Source organism: Xenopus laevis, chromosome 9_10S, assembly GCF_017654675.1.
Source record: "Xenopus laevis strain J_2021 chromosome 9_10S, Xenopus_laevis_v10.1, whole genome shotgun sequence".
NCBI lineage: Eukaryota > Metazoa > Chordata > Amphibia > Anura > Pipidae > Xenopus > Xenopus laevis.
In genome coordinates, this window is record NC_054388.1 from 50,325,184 (window position 1) to 50,343,767 (window position 18,584).

The window sequence follows — 18,584 nt, forward strand, 5'->3', positions numbered from 1 at the left end:
GGACCAAAGAAATAAATTGTGAGCCTCTGCATTCAGGACAATGTACCATGGTTCTACCTTAATTTGTTATCATGTACATTTTATTGTAAATTAAGAACTGAATAACTGAATAACTGAAGAGCTCCTTACAGGCTCAACATATTTAAACTGATTAGGAAAAATATGATCTAACCCTAACTCTATTGCCAACCCTGAATTAAAAATATAAAGTTCTGAACAGTTTTCAAAAATTAAGTTAACATATTGATTTCTGTTCTAAATGAGCAGTTAGTATAACTGATTTTTATTTTTTTTGCAGATTGACAAAATGATAAAACAAAGACATAATTTCTCCTCTGACATCTATTTCAAAGCCATCAAATCACTCACATTGGGGAAAGTAGTAGGTAAGTCATTAGTCATCTTCAGTGCTGGCCCATTAGCAGCTCTTATTGTATCTCCCCTTAATAAGGTTTGTGTATTTTGCACCTCCAACAGCCATGTATTTACAGTTCTAAAGAGGATGTCCACCCACAGTCAGAAGAATATAAACCTGCCAGACAGATGCTGCTTTAAATTGCAATTAACTAACAGTTAACTTTAAAAATACTGAGAAGTTTCAATTAATATATATGTGAAAGTTGCATAGAATTATCTTTTCTTTCATTAAGTGTAAAACTGTTTTCAGATTGAGGAGCCCTGGAAAGCAAATATGGTCACAGCCTGGGCATTCCTTAGCCTAGTCACCACCTTGATATCTTCTTCATCTGAACTCATATATATTGGATTGATTATTTCCCAATTCAACAAAAAATTGGAATTGTTTTTTGCCAGTATTATTTTGAATTGTTTTTTGAATTGTGGGGAAATAATATAAATGGTACAGAGAATTTTCAAATATCTGCATAAAGGGACTTAGGCCAATGGCACAGGACATATATTCCACTGGTGTTTTTCAGCCAGACTAGCTATGTTTTTTAGTGTTTCTTGGGGGCTATTTGTCAAATTATTTTTAGCTTGATACTCTGCAGTCATTGGGAAACTGTATAACAAATACAGCATACATACTGTATAATCCTTAAAAAAGTATAATTTATGATAGGATTTGGATGCCACCATATGTTATTTTGGAACCAAAACATAAACCTACAAATTAAATGAGTTTCCTGTAACATTATAGAATATGTTTCTAGGCTACATTAAGTTTACAATGAATTAATTAGAATTTGTGCCAAAACACACCTTAAAGCAGATTAATACTTTATCCAATTTTTAAGTATTAAGTTAAATATAACTTTTTATATTGTATCTTTAAAACATATTAAAATTACCATTTTAAAAATGAAAACAGTTGACTAAATATTACAAACACAGTAAGCATACAAATACATTTTATATTTACATCATTATACATTAAACAGTAAATTTTATATTGGTATATTTAACATTCTAATGCTACTGTTTTTTTTCATGAAAATGTTCACATATTTGTACAGAACATAGATTTTTTTAAAATGCACATGAACATCTGCTTCACGTCACACTATAAATATCCAACATCTCATGATGAAACCAAGTGCTCCATTGCAGCAAAACAAAAAGCTGCATCTTGGGGCATGGTCAAAAGATGAAAGCACAAGAAAACTTGGCACGTAACATATCTTATTGTAATAAAATAAAAAAGAGTGCTAGCATCGATCTCCAATCATGCTAATACAATCAACACCTAACTTCATTTGGGAGAGAGTGGGGGGGGGGTTCACAATACAAGCACAGCATTGCCAGCACAATAAGAGCAAGGAAAGGCAACAGAACAAGTTCTCCATTCTGGTATTCTGTTAAGGGGACAACCAAAAAGAGGAGAAATTAACCTGGAGGAGAAAAGAAGAAAGTAGAAAACAAAGAAAAGGGGTAAAGAATCTGTCTGACAGGGCTCTTACCCAGCCAGAGATGGAAGTCCTAGCCAAAGGGTTAATCTTTGTAATTGCTCCAAAAACCATCACTGTGGTAGATATTATCGCAGCCTTTGAAGCCTCAATCCATTGAAGCCTCAATCCATAACAACAAAGTACAATAAAAAGAGGCTGAACAACTTCACCTCAAAGTGTCTGCAGCCCTAGCCAGTGCTAAACAACCTCTGTCAAACCAGATGTCACAGGAAAGGGAAGCACTGACATCCCTCAAAAAGGACTTGAATATCACCATCCTGTCCGCGGATAAAGGAAGATGCACAGTTGTACTTAATACATCAGACTACCATGCAAAGCTACAACATGTATGAAGCCCTAAGAAGGGACCCAACCAACAGGCACAATAAAAATGTCATAGACCTCTTAAAACAGCTGAAGGAAGACAAAGCTATTGATCGGGCCACATATCATCGCCTCTACACTGGGTAAACCCCTCCATGTATATATGGGCTCCCTAGGATACACAAGGAAGGGGCCACTCTCAGACCTATTGTCAGCAGCACTAACTTTGTGACTAACAACGTGGAAAAATACCTAGCCAACTTCTTCACCCCTTTGGTTGGCAATACAGAGCATCACATCCAAAACTCCCGGGATTTTACTAAAAAACAAAATCCAAGGGTTGGTACTGGGCACAGAAGAAACCATGGTACCCTTTGATGTTATTTCTCTTTTTACTTGCATTTCCATCACAAAGGCAGTTAAAAACAGTGAGAAAATGATTGCTAAATGACAACACCCTTGACAACAGAACAAATCTTAACCCAGAGCAAGTATGTTCCTTACTGGACCTATTTCAAGTACAAGGATAAATTCTACAGGCAAAAGCATGGCTGTGCCATGGGATCACCAATCTCACCCATTGTGGCAAACCTGTACATTGAGGAAGTGGAAAGAAAGACCCTGGATAGCTTCAAAGAAATCACTCCCAGTCATTGGTTTTGACATGTGGATGACACATGGGTAAAAATACACACAGGAAACCTATCCGGACAGACCAGTACCTGCTGTTTGACTTCCACCATCCACTAGATCACAAACTACAGGTCATCAAAACATCAACACCCTACATCACAGAGCAAAAAAGATCCCCACCAGCACAGAGGCTAAATTGAAAGAGATGGAACATCTCAGGTGGGCCCTAAAGACATGTGGGTATCCAGATTGGGCCTTTGTGAAAACTGGTAGAAAGAGAAGCAATAACACCAAGACTACTGGTGAAGGTGGAAAACAGGACAGGAGAAAGAACGTGGTCCTCCAGGTGTTGAAAAAACTTAGAAGGATTTCGAATAAACACCACATTCATATCTGTTTTAAACCCACCAACACACTGAGGCAGCAACTAGTTCACCCAAATGACCCATCCCCAAAGCACAAGAAGAGTAACATTGTGTATGCAGTGCAGTGAGGAGTGCTCTGATATGTATGTGGGAGAACTGTTACACCAGCGCATGATGCAGCACAGAAGAGTCAGCTCTTCGGGTCAGAACGCAGCCATGTGCCTACATCTAAAAGAAAAAGGACATACATTTGAAGACTTCCAAGTCCAGATTCTAGACTGGGAGAGCGACTGGATTAAAAGAGGTGTTAAAGAAGCCATATATGTAAAAACTGTAAAACCAAGTTTAAATAGAGGCAGGGGGTGCAACATCTATTGTCTGCCACATACAATGCTGTTTTGGCACCTCTCACTGGAAGGTTTAATAACACCTCAAAGCGCCAATCATGCTACATACAATCACCACCTAACTTCATGACATCCTGGCGGATTATGATAAACACAGCAAGTCCAGTTGATCTGACTTATTTCTACAGACATTAAGGGGGTTATTTATTATGCTCCAAATATCCGAAATTCAAATAATTTGTGGTTTTCGGACTAAAAAAAAACTACCAATTTTTCTGAATTTATTAAAGCCTGATGGTCTTAAAAGTCTGACCGTAAAAAAAAAAGCTTTGCCCGAAAAGTAGGAATTTTTTATACTTTTCGGGCAAAGCTCCAAAGTTATTGGATTTTTACCCGACCCAATTTTTTCGGACTTTTTTAATGATAAATAAGGTCCATTCAGGCAGCCGGAGATGATCGGATTTTTATGTTAGAGATACTTTGAAAAATTTGCACCTTGCTAAATAACCCTCTAAGTCAATTGGTTATATGGATATGATTGTTAAATTGCTGTTGCTATTTTTGTCTGGGTAAAACCTATATTTTCCCCTCTGCATATAATATAGACAATTTTGCCACTAGCAAAATCTGTATCAGGTGAAAACCATCTGTTCTCTCTGCATTTCCAACGATTTGCTTGTGGAGTCAATTTAAATGCAGCTACATTAATGATGTAGTCAAAGGGTGGGGCTCGCAGTGGACAGTGAAATGTAGGTGGAAAAGATCAATATATTTGACTTTTATCTGCTCTGCATATAATGGGCTAAAGTGAAGTGAAAGTTATTATTGATGCAATTTTTATACCTGACATCTTTCTAGCCATCCCATGCACTGAATTCAACACATCAGCCTGGTATCATTCTGAACACTTCAGAAAATATTATAGACAATGCTTGATGCAAATAATACTGCTCCATCTGTAGCATAAGCAAACTTCACTCTGCGTCAAACAAAAAAAAACTGTTCCACATGTAGCGATGCCTTAATACAAAAACTGCTCCATCTGTGGAACTGCACTGCCATCTGTGTTTTGAGGCTCCAATGCAAAAATTAATTCAGCTTTTTGAATAATGGTTCAAAAGCACGTATGAACATAATGCAAAGGGATTTACAAGCTGAGCTCCATTTGTATAGTGTTACACCGTTTACTAGCCATACAGTTATTATTATTGGACTTCCATCTGAATTTGGCATCTTGCTATTTGCTATATTTTGTCAAAACCGGACATTTGCATTTGCAGGTATTTGGGCTAATTTCATATGAAGCAGGTGCATCATGTACATTTGAAGTTAACTGGTTCTGATACCCCAAGATAAGAAATAACATAATTTATTAAAAAAAAAGGAAAATCTATGTTATATCTATTTTTCAACAGGGAGAGGTAATCACTAAACACTAGTAAACTGTCTTCTGATATGTTATTTGTTGCACCATTATATCTATTACTCTTTAGTTTGTGTCAGAGCACTAGGATAATCTGCTTAAAAAAATAAAAGGTTATGGCATGGGCAAAGTAAATACTGTTGAAATCCTAGAATTTTCAGCAATTATGTCAAAATGACTGCATTGGTATGATAGACATTTTTTATAAAAATATTCTTCTATGAGGCAATAGCATGAACTTCCAGCTTCTGATATGTCAGGTAAATGAGATAGCCCCACAATTTCAGGTCATAACAATGACAGAGATGGTAATGGTTAAAAAGATGCAAGTATGCTAAAGAAAAGGATGGTTTCTATGTACCTGGAGTTAATGGTTTCTAGAAAAAAATACAACTTTTTAATGATCTGCATTTCTGGGCACGTGGTGGAAATTAGTATGCAAAATGCATGTAATTTAGAGACCTTCACGTTTCCCAGGAGATGCACTTGTCAGAAAGCAAGCATCATCTTATTCCGCTACAATACCAAAATAGAGAGGGCATGTCCCCCCCATTTTCTCTCTCTGCAGAGAATGTATTTCATGCAACCACATTGTGTTTTCCCTTGCTCCAAATGAAGAATGACTTTTGCCATCCCCAGAAAGTGCACATCAGTGGGGGTGTGTGTGTTTGTGAGCTTGCAATGCAATGTACAATTCATTTCTGAGAGAGCCAAATGTTGCCTGTGGCTTGAGAAGACTGCGACATCCTAGCATGACACGAAGATTCACGTCCTTCAGGAATCAGAACTGAGCACATTGTTTTATTGCAGCAGAAAAGGCAATGGCTTTGTGAGTTAGGCTTTATCACCATAATGCAGCTTCTTTCTCTGCCTATTATCTTACTTCAAAGCGTTCTCGGATATTTCTTTTTCTCTATCTTTGTCTCATATATTCAGACAGAGAGAGAATTTTCAGAAGATCTAATGCTCTGTGTCTCTGGGAATGTCAAGCTTTGTACATGAAGGTTAAAATAACAATGGGATTGTGAGACAATGACAGCACCTGGTGTAGGACTGACTACAACTCACTGATAGGAGATAAAGACATAGAAATATATCAGGTCCACAAAAGCTTATGACCGATACAGCCAGGCATCAAAGGCCCAGGTCACAAACCCCAGAAGTGATATAAAGCATTTTTTAAAAGACACAGACATTTAAAAAAAAATAATACAAATAATAACAAGCTACTATCACATTGAATGAAGTAATGGCATTTTGTTCTATTAATATGTAAATAATTATTGGACCAACCCAGGCTTCCCCAGAAAAAGTGAATGGATTATTTATTATTGTGAGGCCATGTACTTGAACCTTGCCCTGTGCCATTCTTATGTGGCTCCCAAATGCACAATACTTTGTGCTTACCAGACTGATTCCCAACACTTTCCCATACATTCATATATATATTGGTGCTGCTCTGCATGACAGCCCTTTTTTACAAAGTACAGGGCAGGAATACCTGCATCTGATCCATGAATTAGGGGCAAACTGAAGCAGGCATGTAGATGTCAGCAAAAAGGGCAAAGGGGCCTTGAGATGAAAATCCATCTAAGGGGAATAACTATACGGACTCTACAGAGAGGCCCGGTTCACGATGCAACGCTATATGCTTGCCCACGTGTGTCCCCCTCTCTGGTCATATCTCTCTCCCTGTCTGCTCGCTGTCAAGTAGAAGTGCCGCTGGGGGAGGAAATGTCTCTATAGCTACAGAGGTAGCAGACCCCATGGTCTGAGCCCCCTGTGAGGTCTGCTTCTTCTATAGTTAGACCACTGCTTCATCTGTTTTATTACATATCCATTGCTGTTTGCCTAGCAGAATTGAACATACAGTGCAGCTGGGGCAATTCACCTTGATAGCCTCTTTATTCAGCAGAAATGTATGTAGAGAGCAGCACAGGCAATGCACCTCTATAAAAACTGCACTTTCATCAGCAGAAATGGAATATACAATACAACTAAAGCCATGCACCTCTATTGCTACAGGTATGAGACCTGTTTTCCAGAATGCTCAGGACCTGGGGTTTTCCGGATGAGGGGCCTTTCCGTAATTTGGATCTCCATACTTTTAGTCAACTAGAAAATCATGTAGCCATTAAATAAACCCAATACACTGGTTTTTCTTCCAGTAAGGATTCATTATTCTAGAATTTAGATCAAGTACAAGGTACTGTTTTATTATCACAGATCAAAAGGAAATCAGATTTACTTATAATGCAATGTATGGGAGACATCCTTTCCGTAATTCTGAGCTTTTTAGATAACGAATTATCGGGTAAAGGATTCCATACCTGTACTTTACTCAGCAAAATGGTATATACAATGCAGCCATAGCTAAGGCTGCCCAGCTTACCCAAATAGAAGAACAAGCTCTATCATGGCAGAAATGGTAGATGAAGATGATTCCTTTACAGAACTCATAATGCTGCAAAATGTTGCAACTGTGATGGTCAGGCTTTGATCATTTTTGTGACTACAGTTGTTAAGTACATTCCTCCTTAGTTACCTTCACCACATTTGCCTAAACTTGGCATGCTTTGTGTATTCTGTTACATATATGTAGCTATGTGCTTTGACATATCCCCATTATATTTCCGCAAAAAACAACATTTATTCAACTCTTTGATAATAAAGAGCCTGACATGGTTTTTTACTGCAGCCTCACAGCATTATGGGTTTGATTGCACTCACAATATGTGAGGAGATGGACATTGCCTCTGAGTTTCCTTACTGATGGATCTTTCTGATCACAAACTAATATACTTTAATGTGTATGTGTGAGTGGCATGTGAACTTGGGTTGTAACTTGTAAGCTCCATTGAGGAGAAGCTTGTATGTTGTAATGGGCAAAATTCTGAATGGGGAAAGGCTGACTACAAAATAAATGACACAACATTTGATTCTGTGTTTCATCAAAGAACTCCAGTATCCCATCATACTGTACTGTGTAAGGCAAACAATATTGCAGCTTCCTTCCATATGTATAAATACAAATATACAGAAAAGGAATGTTTTGGGCACACAATAAGCTAAACCCTCATACTGTACTGTCTAAGGAAACAATATGGCCCCTCCTCCCATGTGTATAAATACAAATATACAGAAAAGGAATGTTCTGTTTGACTGGCAAGTGAATGAAACATGAATCATATTAATTAAAATAGCATAGTTTACCTATAAGTAAATCAGACCTAATATCCTTTTTTTTACATTTGGGTTGAGCTTTAAGCACTTAATTGTATTTCACCCTTAAATAGAACTAGTCATATCCATATTAATATATACTTTATATATACTTTAGTCAATTTACAGTTTCACTAAATTTTGCAGATAATCCAGGACTTGATTCAGAGATCTCCAAGGCAAACACCCTTGGGTTTGTGGGATGTCTCTCTTCTGTGCAGTATAATCATGTGGCACCTTTGAAAGCAGCACTGCGCCACCCAAGCATAGCACCAGTAACAGTGAGTGGAACATTGTCTGAGTGCAGTTGTGGGTCCATCACAGAGAGTGACCTGAGTACAGTCACAACCACTTACTCCTCATCAGGTGAGTGAAAATTCATAGGATCATTTGTGTAATAAACTCCCTTCCACTAGCTTTCCCTTTTTCATGATTCAATGTACTTAATTAGTAATCCAGGTTTGTGGCATTCTAGTTACTGTGTCTGCAGCCCCCTCTCTCTTTTCAGCAATATATTCTTGTCTACCATGTTTTAGAATTCCCCTTCTTCAAATGAAAGCCAACCAGAAATGTATTCTGGCAGTCTCTTCAAAGGGGCAAAATTATCACTGATTATTAGTGATGTGCCGTAAAATTTATGAAACTGCGAAAAAATTCACGAAAAGGCAAAAAAAAAAAAATGCATTGAAGTCAGTGGGCATAAAAATCATTTTGATGCGCGTCAAATTTGACTGATTATCCTACTTTTAAACCCTATACTTTAGTTAATCAAGCTTTTATATGGGACTCTGAATGCATTCTGTGCTCACTCATTTAAGAAGATGTTGAAGCTCCTTTTGAGTTTGTGATTTATATCAGTTGTAGTAAGCAGCTGAATGAGCTGTTCCCAAGTGAGTTCTCTTTTAGAGGAACAACAAGAGAATAAATAAATAAATGAGTACTTCCCGCATCTGCCCCAACAAGGCATGTGACCAAGTCATCAAGCCTGATATAGAGGTGTGGGATCAAAGGCAGACTAATTCAAATTCCTATTCAAGTTTTTTTTATCTTAAAAAAATCAAAAGAAGCTCACCAGCTTTAAGCTGCCAATTTTTTTTTAATTTGTGGTTTCAAATTTTACTTATTCGAAGAATATTAAAAATTTGCATAAAAAATAAAAATAATCGTGTCTTACATTTGATTAATCAGCCCCTTAAAAAAAATAGTTCTTAAAAAATAGACTTGAAACTAAAAAAAAAAAATAACTACTGTTTTTTTCACAATTTTTTTGTAATGTGAATTATGTTGCAAATCTGTATCAGGTGAAAAAATAAGATAATCCCTACTACAAATTATGACAGTTGGAGTAGATGGGACACTAAAAAAAATCAATATTTAAGCTTGTCTGGGAGCGATATGGAAACTCTGTGTAAGGGAGTTTGCCATGCTTTTTGTTTCTAAAGGAGTGATGACCCAAGCAAATAGAAGGAAATATTTATTAAGGAAAAATAACTTAATCTCAAAGATGATTGAATGAAAATAACATTATAGGCAGTATCAGGTAGCTTTGAATATTATGAAATGGGGCAGTTTTACATTTTATTCTCCTATCTCCTAGTTAGAAGAAGAGTTTTCTGGAGCACCATAAATTCAGTTTGTCTAAAACTCTTTTGTTTGGGAATTATTTTGTAAACCTCCCAACACCCAGTTCACATTTCATGTATAGCTGATGCTTGGAGAGAACTGAGTGTCATAAAAAGAACAGTTTTCCAGCCAATGGCCTGCTCCTTATGGATTTTTTTTTTGTACCAATTATGGGATTCAGAGAGAATTCTTGTTCTGTCCCTTAGGGGCATATTTATCAAGGGTCAAATTTCGAATTGAAAAAACTTCAAAATTTGAATTCAAAAAGACCAACCGAAATGAAGTCAAAGTCAAATAGGTCTGTTTTCGATTGAATAAGTTCATATTCAGCCAAATTCTAAACGTACAAATCGAAGGAATATCGCATTCGATCGTGTTTGATTCGAAGTCCCCCCCCCCAAAAAAAGTCCACCAATTGACTCCAAACAGCAATTTGGCTGGTTTTAGATGGCGAATGGGCGAAGTCTAATTTTTAAAGAGACAGTACATGATAAATTTCGATATTCGAATTTTTGAATTTTTTTCAAATTCAAATAGAATTTGGACTATTCCCTAGTCAAAGTACACAAATAGCTCAAAATTTGAATTTTTTTTCATTCGAAAATTCACCTCGACCTTTGATAAATCTGTCCCTTAGGGTCAAGGAATGATCCTTTAATCTTTGGTATGCTGGTAAATGAAGACAATTATTGTTTGACAGCAATGGAAGATTGAAATGATTAATGGCTAGCCTTTGTTTTTGTAGGTTTCCAAACCATGTTTCAATATATGCAAATGAGTTCTCCCTAAGTGCTTTTTTTAATTGCAGCACATAACTGTTAATGCATTTAGTAATGGAGATCATTCACAAACGCCCATCAGCTTTTATAGACACATTTACAAAACCAAACATAATAAATCCAAATCTTTACATTGTGCAATGATACAATGAACAATATTGGTAATAGCTATTACTAGGTTTAATGAAAGAATCTAATACCCAGAAAACTGCTTTCTAGAAAAGTAGGATGGAGGAGAGATTTGGCCTAGAAATACAGCTGTCAGGCAGACTTTAGAGATTTCTTTTTGAAAAGCACAAAGGCTTAATTACCCATAAATATGCTGTACTTCTGTAATTATAGTGACAGGTATACATCTTACTAAACAGCATGTGGGGAATATACTTAGGCTGAAAAACCTTCAGAAAAAATGGGAGAAGATCATGCCCTCACCTTTGTTGCAGATCAACTGTATATTTTTTTTTGGTGTATGAATTAAAGATAATTCCATATTAATACTAATTGATCTCAATGAAGAGCATAAACAGGCTTTAACATGCAGCTTCTTATTGGCTAAGATATTTAAGGGAATAATTATGAAGTTGAAGAGGTAATTAAATATCAAAGTAATGCTAATAAAGAGTATTGTTTATTAAAGATTGGATTTTAGTGGTTTAGAGCTCGAGTGAAGGAATAGAATAAAAAATACTTCGAATTTCGAAGTATTTTTTTGGCTACTTCGACTATCGAATTGGCTACTTCGACCTTCGACTTCAAATCGAACGATTCGAAATAAACATCGTTCGACTATTCGACCATTCGATAGTCGAAGTACTGTCTCTTTAAAAAAAACTTCGACCTCCTACTTCGCCACCTAAAACCTACCGAGCATCAATGTTAGCCTATGGGAAAGGTCCCAATGGGCTTTGTAGCCAATTTCTGATCTAAGGAATTTCGTTTGATCGATGAATTAAAATCCTTCGAATCGTTCGATTCAAAGGATTTAATTCGATATTCAAAGTCGAAGGATTTAACTTCAATAGTCGAATATCGAGGGTTAATTAACCCTCGATATTCGACCAATAGTAAATATGCCCCATAAACTGTGTTTATCATTGAATTTATTAAAAGTTCCGATTATAGACAGTATCAACAAAAAAAGCACTGAATGATCCCAAAAAAAAATACAAATATCTCTAAAACTTAAAAAATCTGAAAACCTCTAACATTCTGTGTGGTTCAAAAATGGTCCAACAGGAACAGCACTGACCCCATTGACTTCTCTAGGACCTTTAACTTTAACTTGGTGACGTTTTTGCCTTTAGAGGTTATTGTAGTTTGTACATATAATACATCTTTCTAGAGCTTTTTATAAATATAGGAAAACCAAAAATGTTTTCCAGATTCATGAAAAAAACTACATTTGATTGTTAGTAAATGGTCCCAAAGTGTCACATTTATAAGAATGTTAAACTCTTAAAAAACTTTCTCAAAGACCATTGGAAATGTTAGTGACCATGTGTGTGTCCTTTTTGACCAATTACAGATCTCAAAGACTCTCACAAAGTTTGCAACCAAATGGCTTTTGTGAACATTTGCAGGTCATAAAATAAAATTTCCTAATCGCAAAGTGTGTTTTTTTTTTTAGTAACGCAAAGTGTATTTTTTTATATTACACTAACCTTTGCTTAGCGATGTAATATTTGCCAGAGAAAGATTGTACACTGAGAGCAGTGCTAAACATTTGCAAAAACTCCATTTTAAATATCATTAGTGATTTCATTCCCCCTTATAAGTATAAGCATAACTACTTGCTCCAGATAAGCAGTCAGAAGGTCAATGGCAGATACTCCCGCAGTGCATATATGATCCTGATCTAAGAAATTTTAAAACATTTATCCTTACTTCACTCTCCTTCAGCATCTTGTGTTGGCAGGTGATGAAGGGTTGCAGGAATACTTCATGTTATTAAATCATGGTTTGCGTATTTATGAAACAATTTTTATAGCACAAGGAATTCCTAAAAGTCATTATCAGAATTACGACAAATTATTAATTCATTCGCATTTATTCTTTACCTACATATTCAATGCACAATCATTAGAGATGTCGCGAACTGTTCGCCGGCGAACTTGTTCGCGCGAACATCGGGTGTTCGCGCTCGCCGGAAGTTCGCGAACGTCGCGCGACGTTCGCCATTTTGGGTTCGCCATTGTTGGCGCTTTTTTTTGCCCTCTCACCCCAGACCAGCAGGTACATGGCAGCCAATCAGGAAGCTCTCCCCTGGACCACTCCCCTTCCCTATAAAAACCGAAGCCCTGCAGCGTTTTTTCACTCTGCCTGTGTGTGCTGAAGAGATAGTGTAGGGAGAGAGCTGCTGCCTGTTAGTGATTTCAGGGACAGTTGAAAGTTTGCTGGCTAGTAATCGTTTTGATACTGCTCTGTTATTGGAGGGACAGAAGTCTGCAGGGGTTTGAGGGACATTTAAGCTTAGGTAGCTTTGCTGGCTAGTAATCTACCTTCTACTGCAGTGCTCTGTATGTAGCTGCAGTGGGCAGCTGTCCTGCTTCTGATCTCATCTGCTGACTGCTGCAATAACAGTAGTCCTTGTAAGGACTGCTTTTATTTATTTTTTTGTTGTTTTACTACTACTACTACTACTACTACTATAAGAGCCCAGTGCTATTAGTCTAGCAGTGTTGGGGAGTGGGACTGGTGTGCTAATCTGCTGCTCCTAGTAGTTCAGCAGCACCAACTTTAATTTTTTTTTTTTAATATTCATTTTTTTTTATTTTACTTTTTTTTATTTTACTACCGCTGTAGTAGTGTATAAGTTGACCTTTTAGGCATTATTTGCCCTGTAGGCATTATTTGCACACTGTTTTCTTCAACCCGCCATCGAGCTGTGTGACCTTGTTCACATTCTGTCTAAATATCCATAATATTACCGTCTCCAGAAAAAACACCGGAGTCACTTTTTTCAAGCAGCATTCATATATTTTACGTAATCCGTATCCACCGCTGTAGTAGTGTATACGTTGGCCTTGTAGGCATTATTTGCACACTGTTTTCTTCAACCCGCCATCGAGCTGTGTGACCTTGTTCCCATTCTGTCTAAATATCCATAATATTACCGTCTCCAGAAAAAACACCGGAGTCACTTTTTTCAAGCAGCATTCATATATTTTACGTAATCCGTATCCACCGCTGTAGTAGTGTATACGTTGGCCTTGTAGGCATTATTTGCACACTGTTTTCTTCAACCCGCCATCGAGCTGTGTGACCTTGTTCCCATTCTGTCTAAATATCCATAATATTACCGTCTCCAGAAAAAACACCGGAGTCACTTTTTTCAAGCAGCATTCATATATTTTACGTAATCCGTATCCACCGCTGTAGTAGTGTATACGTTGGCCTTGTAGGCATTATTTGCACACTGTTTTCTTCAACCCGCCATCGAGCTGTGTGACCTTGTTCCCATTCTGTCTAAATATCCATAATATTACCGTCTCCAGAAAAAACACCGGAGTCACTTTTTTCAAGCAGCATTCATATATTTTACGTAATCCGTATCCACCGCTGTAGTAGTGTATACGTTGGCCTTGTAGGCATTATTTGCACAGTGTTTTCTTCAACCCGCCATCGAGCTGTGTGAGCTTGTTCACATTTTGTCTAAATATTGATAATATTATCGTCTCTAGAAAAACCACTTGAGTTACTTTTTTTCAAGCAGCATTCATATATTTTACGTAATCCGTATCCACCGCTGTAGTAGTGTATACGTTGACCTTGTAGGCATTATTTGCACACTGTTTTCTTCAACCCGCCATCGAGCTGTGTGAGCTTGTTCACATTTTGTCTAAATATTGATAATATTATCGTCTCTAGAAAAACCACTTGAGTTACTTTTTTTCAAGCAGCATTCATATATTTTACGTAATCCGTATCCACCGCTGTAGTAGTGTATACGTTGACCTTGTAGGCATTATTTGCACACTGTTTTCTTCAACCCGCCATCGAGCTGTGTGAGCTTGTTCACATTTTGTCTAAATATTGATAATATTATCGTCTCTAGAAAAACCACTTGAGTTACTTTTTTTCAAGCAGCATTCATATATTTTACGTAATCCGTATCCACCGCTGTAGTAGTGTATACGTTGACCTTGTAGGCATTGTTTGCCCAGTTTTTTTGGCCGCAGCCACTGAAGCACAGAGGCCAGAAAAAATATGCCATATAAATGCTGAAAATAGTAATTTTTTGCCATACGTTGACTCAACGTATATGGCAAAAAATGACTATTTTCAGCATTTATATGGCATATTTTTTCTGGCAACTGTGCTTCAGTGGCTGCGACCAAAAAAATGCATATTTTCTGCATTTATATGGCATAATTTTTCTGGCCTCTGTGCTTCAGTGGCTGCAACCAAAAAAATTTATATTTTCAGCATTTATATGGCATAATTATTCTGGCAACTGTGCTTCAGTGGCTGCGACCAAAAAAATGCATATTTTCTGCATTTATATGGCATAATTTTTCTGGCCTCTGTGCTTCAGTGGCTGCAACCAAAAAAATTTATATTTTCAGCATTTATATGGCATAATTTTTCTGGCAACTGTGCTTCAGTGGCTGCGTCCAAAAAAACTGGGCAAACAATGTCTACAAGGTCAACGTATGGCGAAAAATTACTATTTTCAGCATTTATATGGCATATTTTTTCTGGCAACTGTGCTTCAGTGGCTGCGTCCAAAAAAACTGGGCAAACAATGCCTACAAGGTCAACGTATGGCAGTTGTTTAAAGAGAACAGTAGATTACTAGCCAGCAAAGCTACCTAAGCTAAAATGTCCCTCAAATCCCTGCAGACTTCTGTCCCTCCAATACAGAGCAGTATCAAGCAGATTACTAGCCAGCAAGCTTACTATCATCTGTCCCTGAAATCACTAACAGCTCTCCCCCTACACTATCTCTTCCAAGCACACACAGGCAGATTTTTCAGATACATTTTTGCCCTTGATCCCCCTCTGGCATGCCACTGTCCAGGTCGTTGCACCCTTTAAACAACTTTAAAATCATTTTTCTGGCCAGAAATGTCTTTTCTAGATGTTAAAGTTCGCCTTCCCATTGAAGTCTATGGGGTTCGCGAACCGTTCGCGAACCGCTCGCATTTTTGCGCAAGTTCGCGAATATGTTCGCGAACTTTTTTTCCGACGTTCGCTACATCCCTAACAATCATCAGTCAGTCAAATATATTCATAAAACACTTCCCTTAGTATTTATTCTACTATCTGAATTCAAAACATCAACAATCAATTTAAAAACAAACATATATTAAGCAGCTTATAACAATGCAATCATGTTGCAATGGAAACACTAGATCTGACTTAGCACCTGGTACCTATTAGTTGGCTGGGAATCCTGCAGAAAATTTTCATGGTTTGATGAAGCAACTTTAGGAGGACTTGACCATTATACTTATACATTAAATGATATTATTAATATTATAGATATGCATGTCTTGTTACCCCATTCACTTCCAACAAAGTGCAAGAAATGTAGATTCTGTATTTCCACATATGGTGCCAATATTTGGTAGTTAAAAAGCTAAACTACTGTTTTATCATTAAAACATTTTTTATGGCAGCAACATAATATTTTACTCTCTATAATTGAATCCGGAGACTGCCATGTTTAGATTAAACATTTACTATAGTTCATAGACCAAACTTGCAAAATATGCGTTGGGCTTTTTTTTTTATACTTTGCTATTTTGGATTGATTGTTACAATATTGCATTGACATTTGCTGAGAACTATAATGTGTTTTCAGAGTAATACCTATGTGTGGTTTCTCCACCTGACTTAAATATTTTATTTACTACTTCAGTTTATATATATATATATATATATATATATATATATATATATATATATATATATATATATATATATATATATATATATATATATACACTTTGTTTTTTTTACACTTTTGATTTTGCCCCTTGTAAATAAGGTCTTATTACGCCTTCCTATCCAGCCTAGTATTTACTTTATATTCCATCACATACCTGCAGTCAACACTGATTTCCCTTTCTTCTAAAGTTACTATTAAAATTGTAGGAGTTCTAAGCCTGAAAGCCATGTAAAAAGTGTCAAAATCTTGCCAAATTGGCACTTTTTAGTGGGGAGGGGGGTAGTGTCAGACAGGCCCACCGGGATACCAGGAAAACTCCCGGTTGGCCTGTCTGACACTGCCCCCCTCCCCACTAAAAAGTGCCAATTTGGCAGGTGTCAGTGGGCCCTCTTGCCTCTAAACATTTGGCATATATCATGGTCATTCCCTATTTATTTTTAGGAAAAAAGGCTTAATAATGGAACTATAGAGTATAGTAAGACTTGGAGAATAAAGAGGTTTAGGGGCAGATTTATCAAGGGTCGAAGTGAATTCGAGGGAATTTTCTAAGTAAAAAAATTCGAACTTCGACCATTGAATAGAATACCACGGGACACATTTACTTAGCTCGAGTGATGGAATAGAATAAAAAAAACTTCGAATTTTGAATGTTTTTTGGCTATTTCGACCATCGAATTGGCTACTTTGACCTTCGACTACGACTTCGACTTTGAATGGAACGATTCAAACTAAAAATCGTTCGACTATTCGACCATTCGATAATCGAAGTACTGTCTCTTTAAAAAAAACTTTGACCCCCTACTTCGCCACTTAAAACCTACCGAGGTGCAATGTTAGCCTATGGGGAAGGTCCCCATAGGCTTTCTTAGCTTTTAGTCGAAGAAAAATCGTTTGATCGATGGATTAAAATCCTTCGAATCGTTCCATTTGAAGTATTTAAGCATTCGATGGAATGGTTTTTCATTCGATCGAACAAATTGCGGTAAGTCCTTCAACTTAGATATTCAAAATCGAAGGATTTACCTTCGGCAGTCAAATATCGAGGGTTAATTAAGCCTATCGGGACCTTCTAATGCATTTTTCTAAGTCTTCACACATCAAAGAAACATCGTTCGATCGTACGCTAAAATCGATTGATTCGAACGATTTTACTTTGATCGTTCGATTGGCAAATTCGGTAAAATATCCTTCCACTTCGATATTCGAAGTCGAAGTATTTTAATTCCATGGTTGAATTTCGAAGTGTTTTTTACTTTGAAATTTGTCCCCTTTATAAATCTGCCCCTTAGTGAGTAGAGGAGGAATAATAGTTTGGAAAGTGGGCCCACAGTCTAAGGTTTTCTGGTGGGCTCCTGGCAACCCAGTCCGACACTGGAGGGGAGGATTTATTGTAGTCAATGGGCTTTTTTTTTTTTTTTACATTTTTTGCACATATGCTAAAATTTTAGAGCAGAGTCACAAAACTTCTCACAACCTGCAAAAAAGTGAATATTGCCACAGATTCTGTAAAATAAAATAAACACTAATTCCTATTCTATGTACTTTTTACATTTTGTTAACTTTTTCAGATCCCTTTGGAAAGGATGATGATCAGGAACCTCGAAAAAATGCTGTAAGAAGTGATTCTGCTGTAATTGGAGGTATTAAAACGAGATTTGTTTTTTTCTCGTATATACAGTATTATAGGGGTTATTTACTAAAACTCAAAATGTTCTCATTATTTTATTAAAACAAATTCAGCCAAACTCCCATCCACGATTTTACGTTATTTATCAATAAAATAATACAAATAATTTGGTGCGGAAAAAGACTTAAAAGACTTTAGAAGATAAATCTTGTGAAAATTTGAATTGTACAATTTAAAGGAGAAGGAAAGCTACAGAGGCATTTTATTGCCAATAGATTAGCTGCAATAGTACAAGCTAGAATGCTATATTTATTCTGTAGAATGGTTTACTATACCTGAGTAAAAAGCTCTAGAAACTCTCTGTTTGTTTAGGATAGGAGCTGCAGTATTAACATGGTGTGACATCACTTCCTGCCTGAGTCTCTCCCTGCTCTGGGCTCA

The 18,584-nt window shown here is 36.8% G+C and overlaps 1 protein-coding gene across 1 annotated transcript in view; it reads left to right on the forward strand.

Annotated features, from left to right (window-relative positions):
* cntnap5.S (contactin associated protein family member 5 S homeolog) overlaps window positions 1-18,584 on the forward strand; it is a 274,058-nt gene that overhangs the window by 253,270 nt on the left and 2,204 nt on the right. Inside the window, exons 21-23 of the mRNA XM_018237742.2 lie at window positions 299-386; window positions 8,369-8,587; window positions 18,085-18,156. Of these exons, the coding sequence (XP_018093231.1) occupies window positions 299-386; window positions 8,369-8,587; window positions 18,085-18,156 (379 nt within the window). The remainder of the gene's footprint in view (window positions 1-298; window positions 387-8,368; window positions 8,588-18,084; window positions 18,157-18,584) is intronic.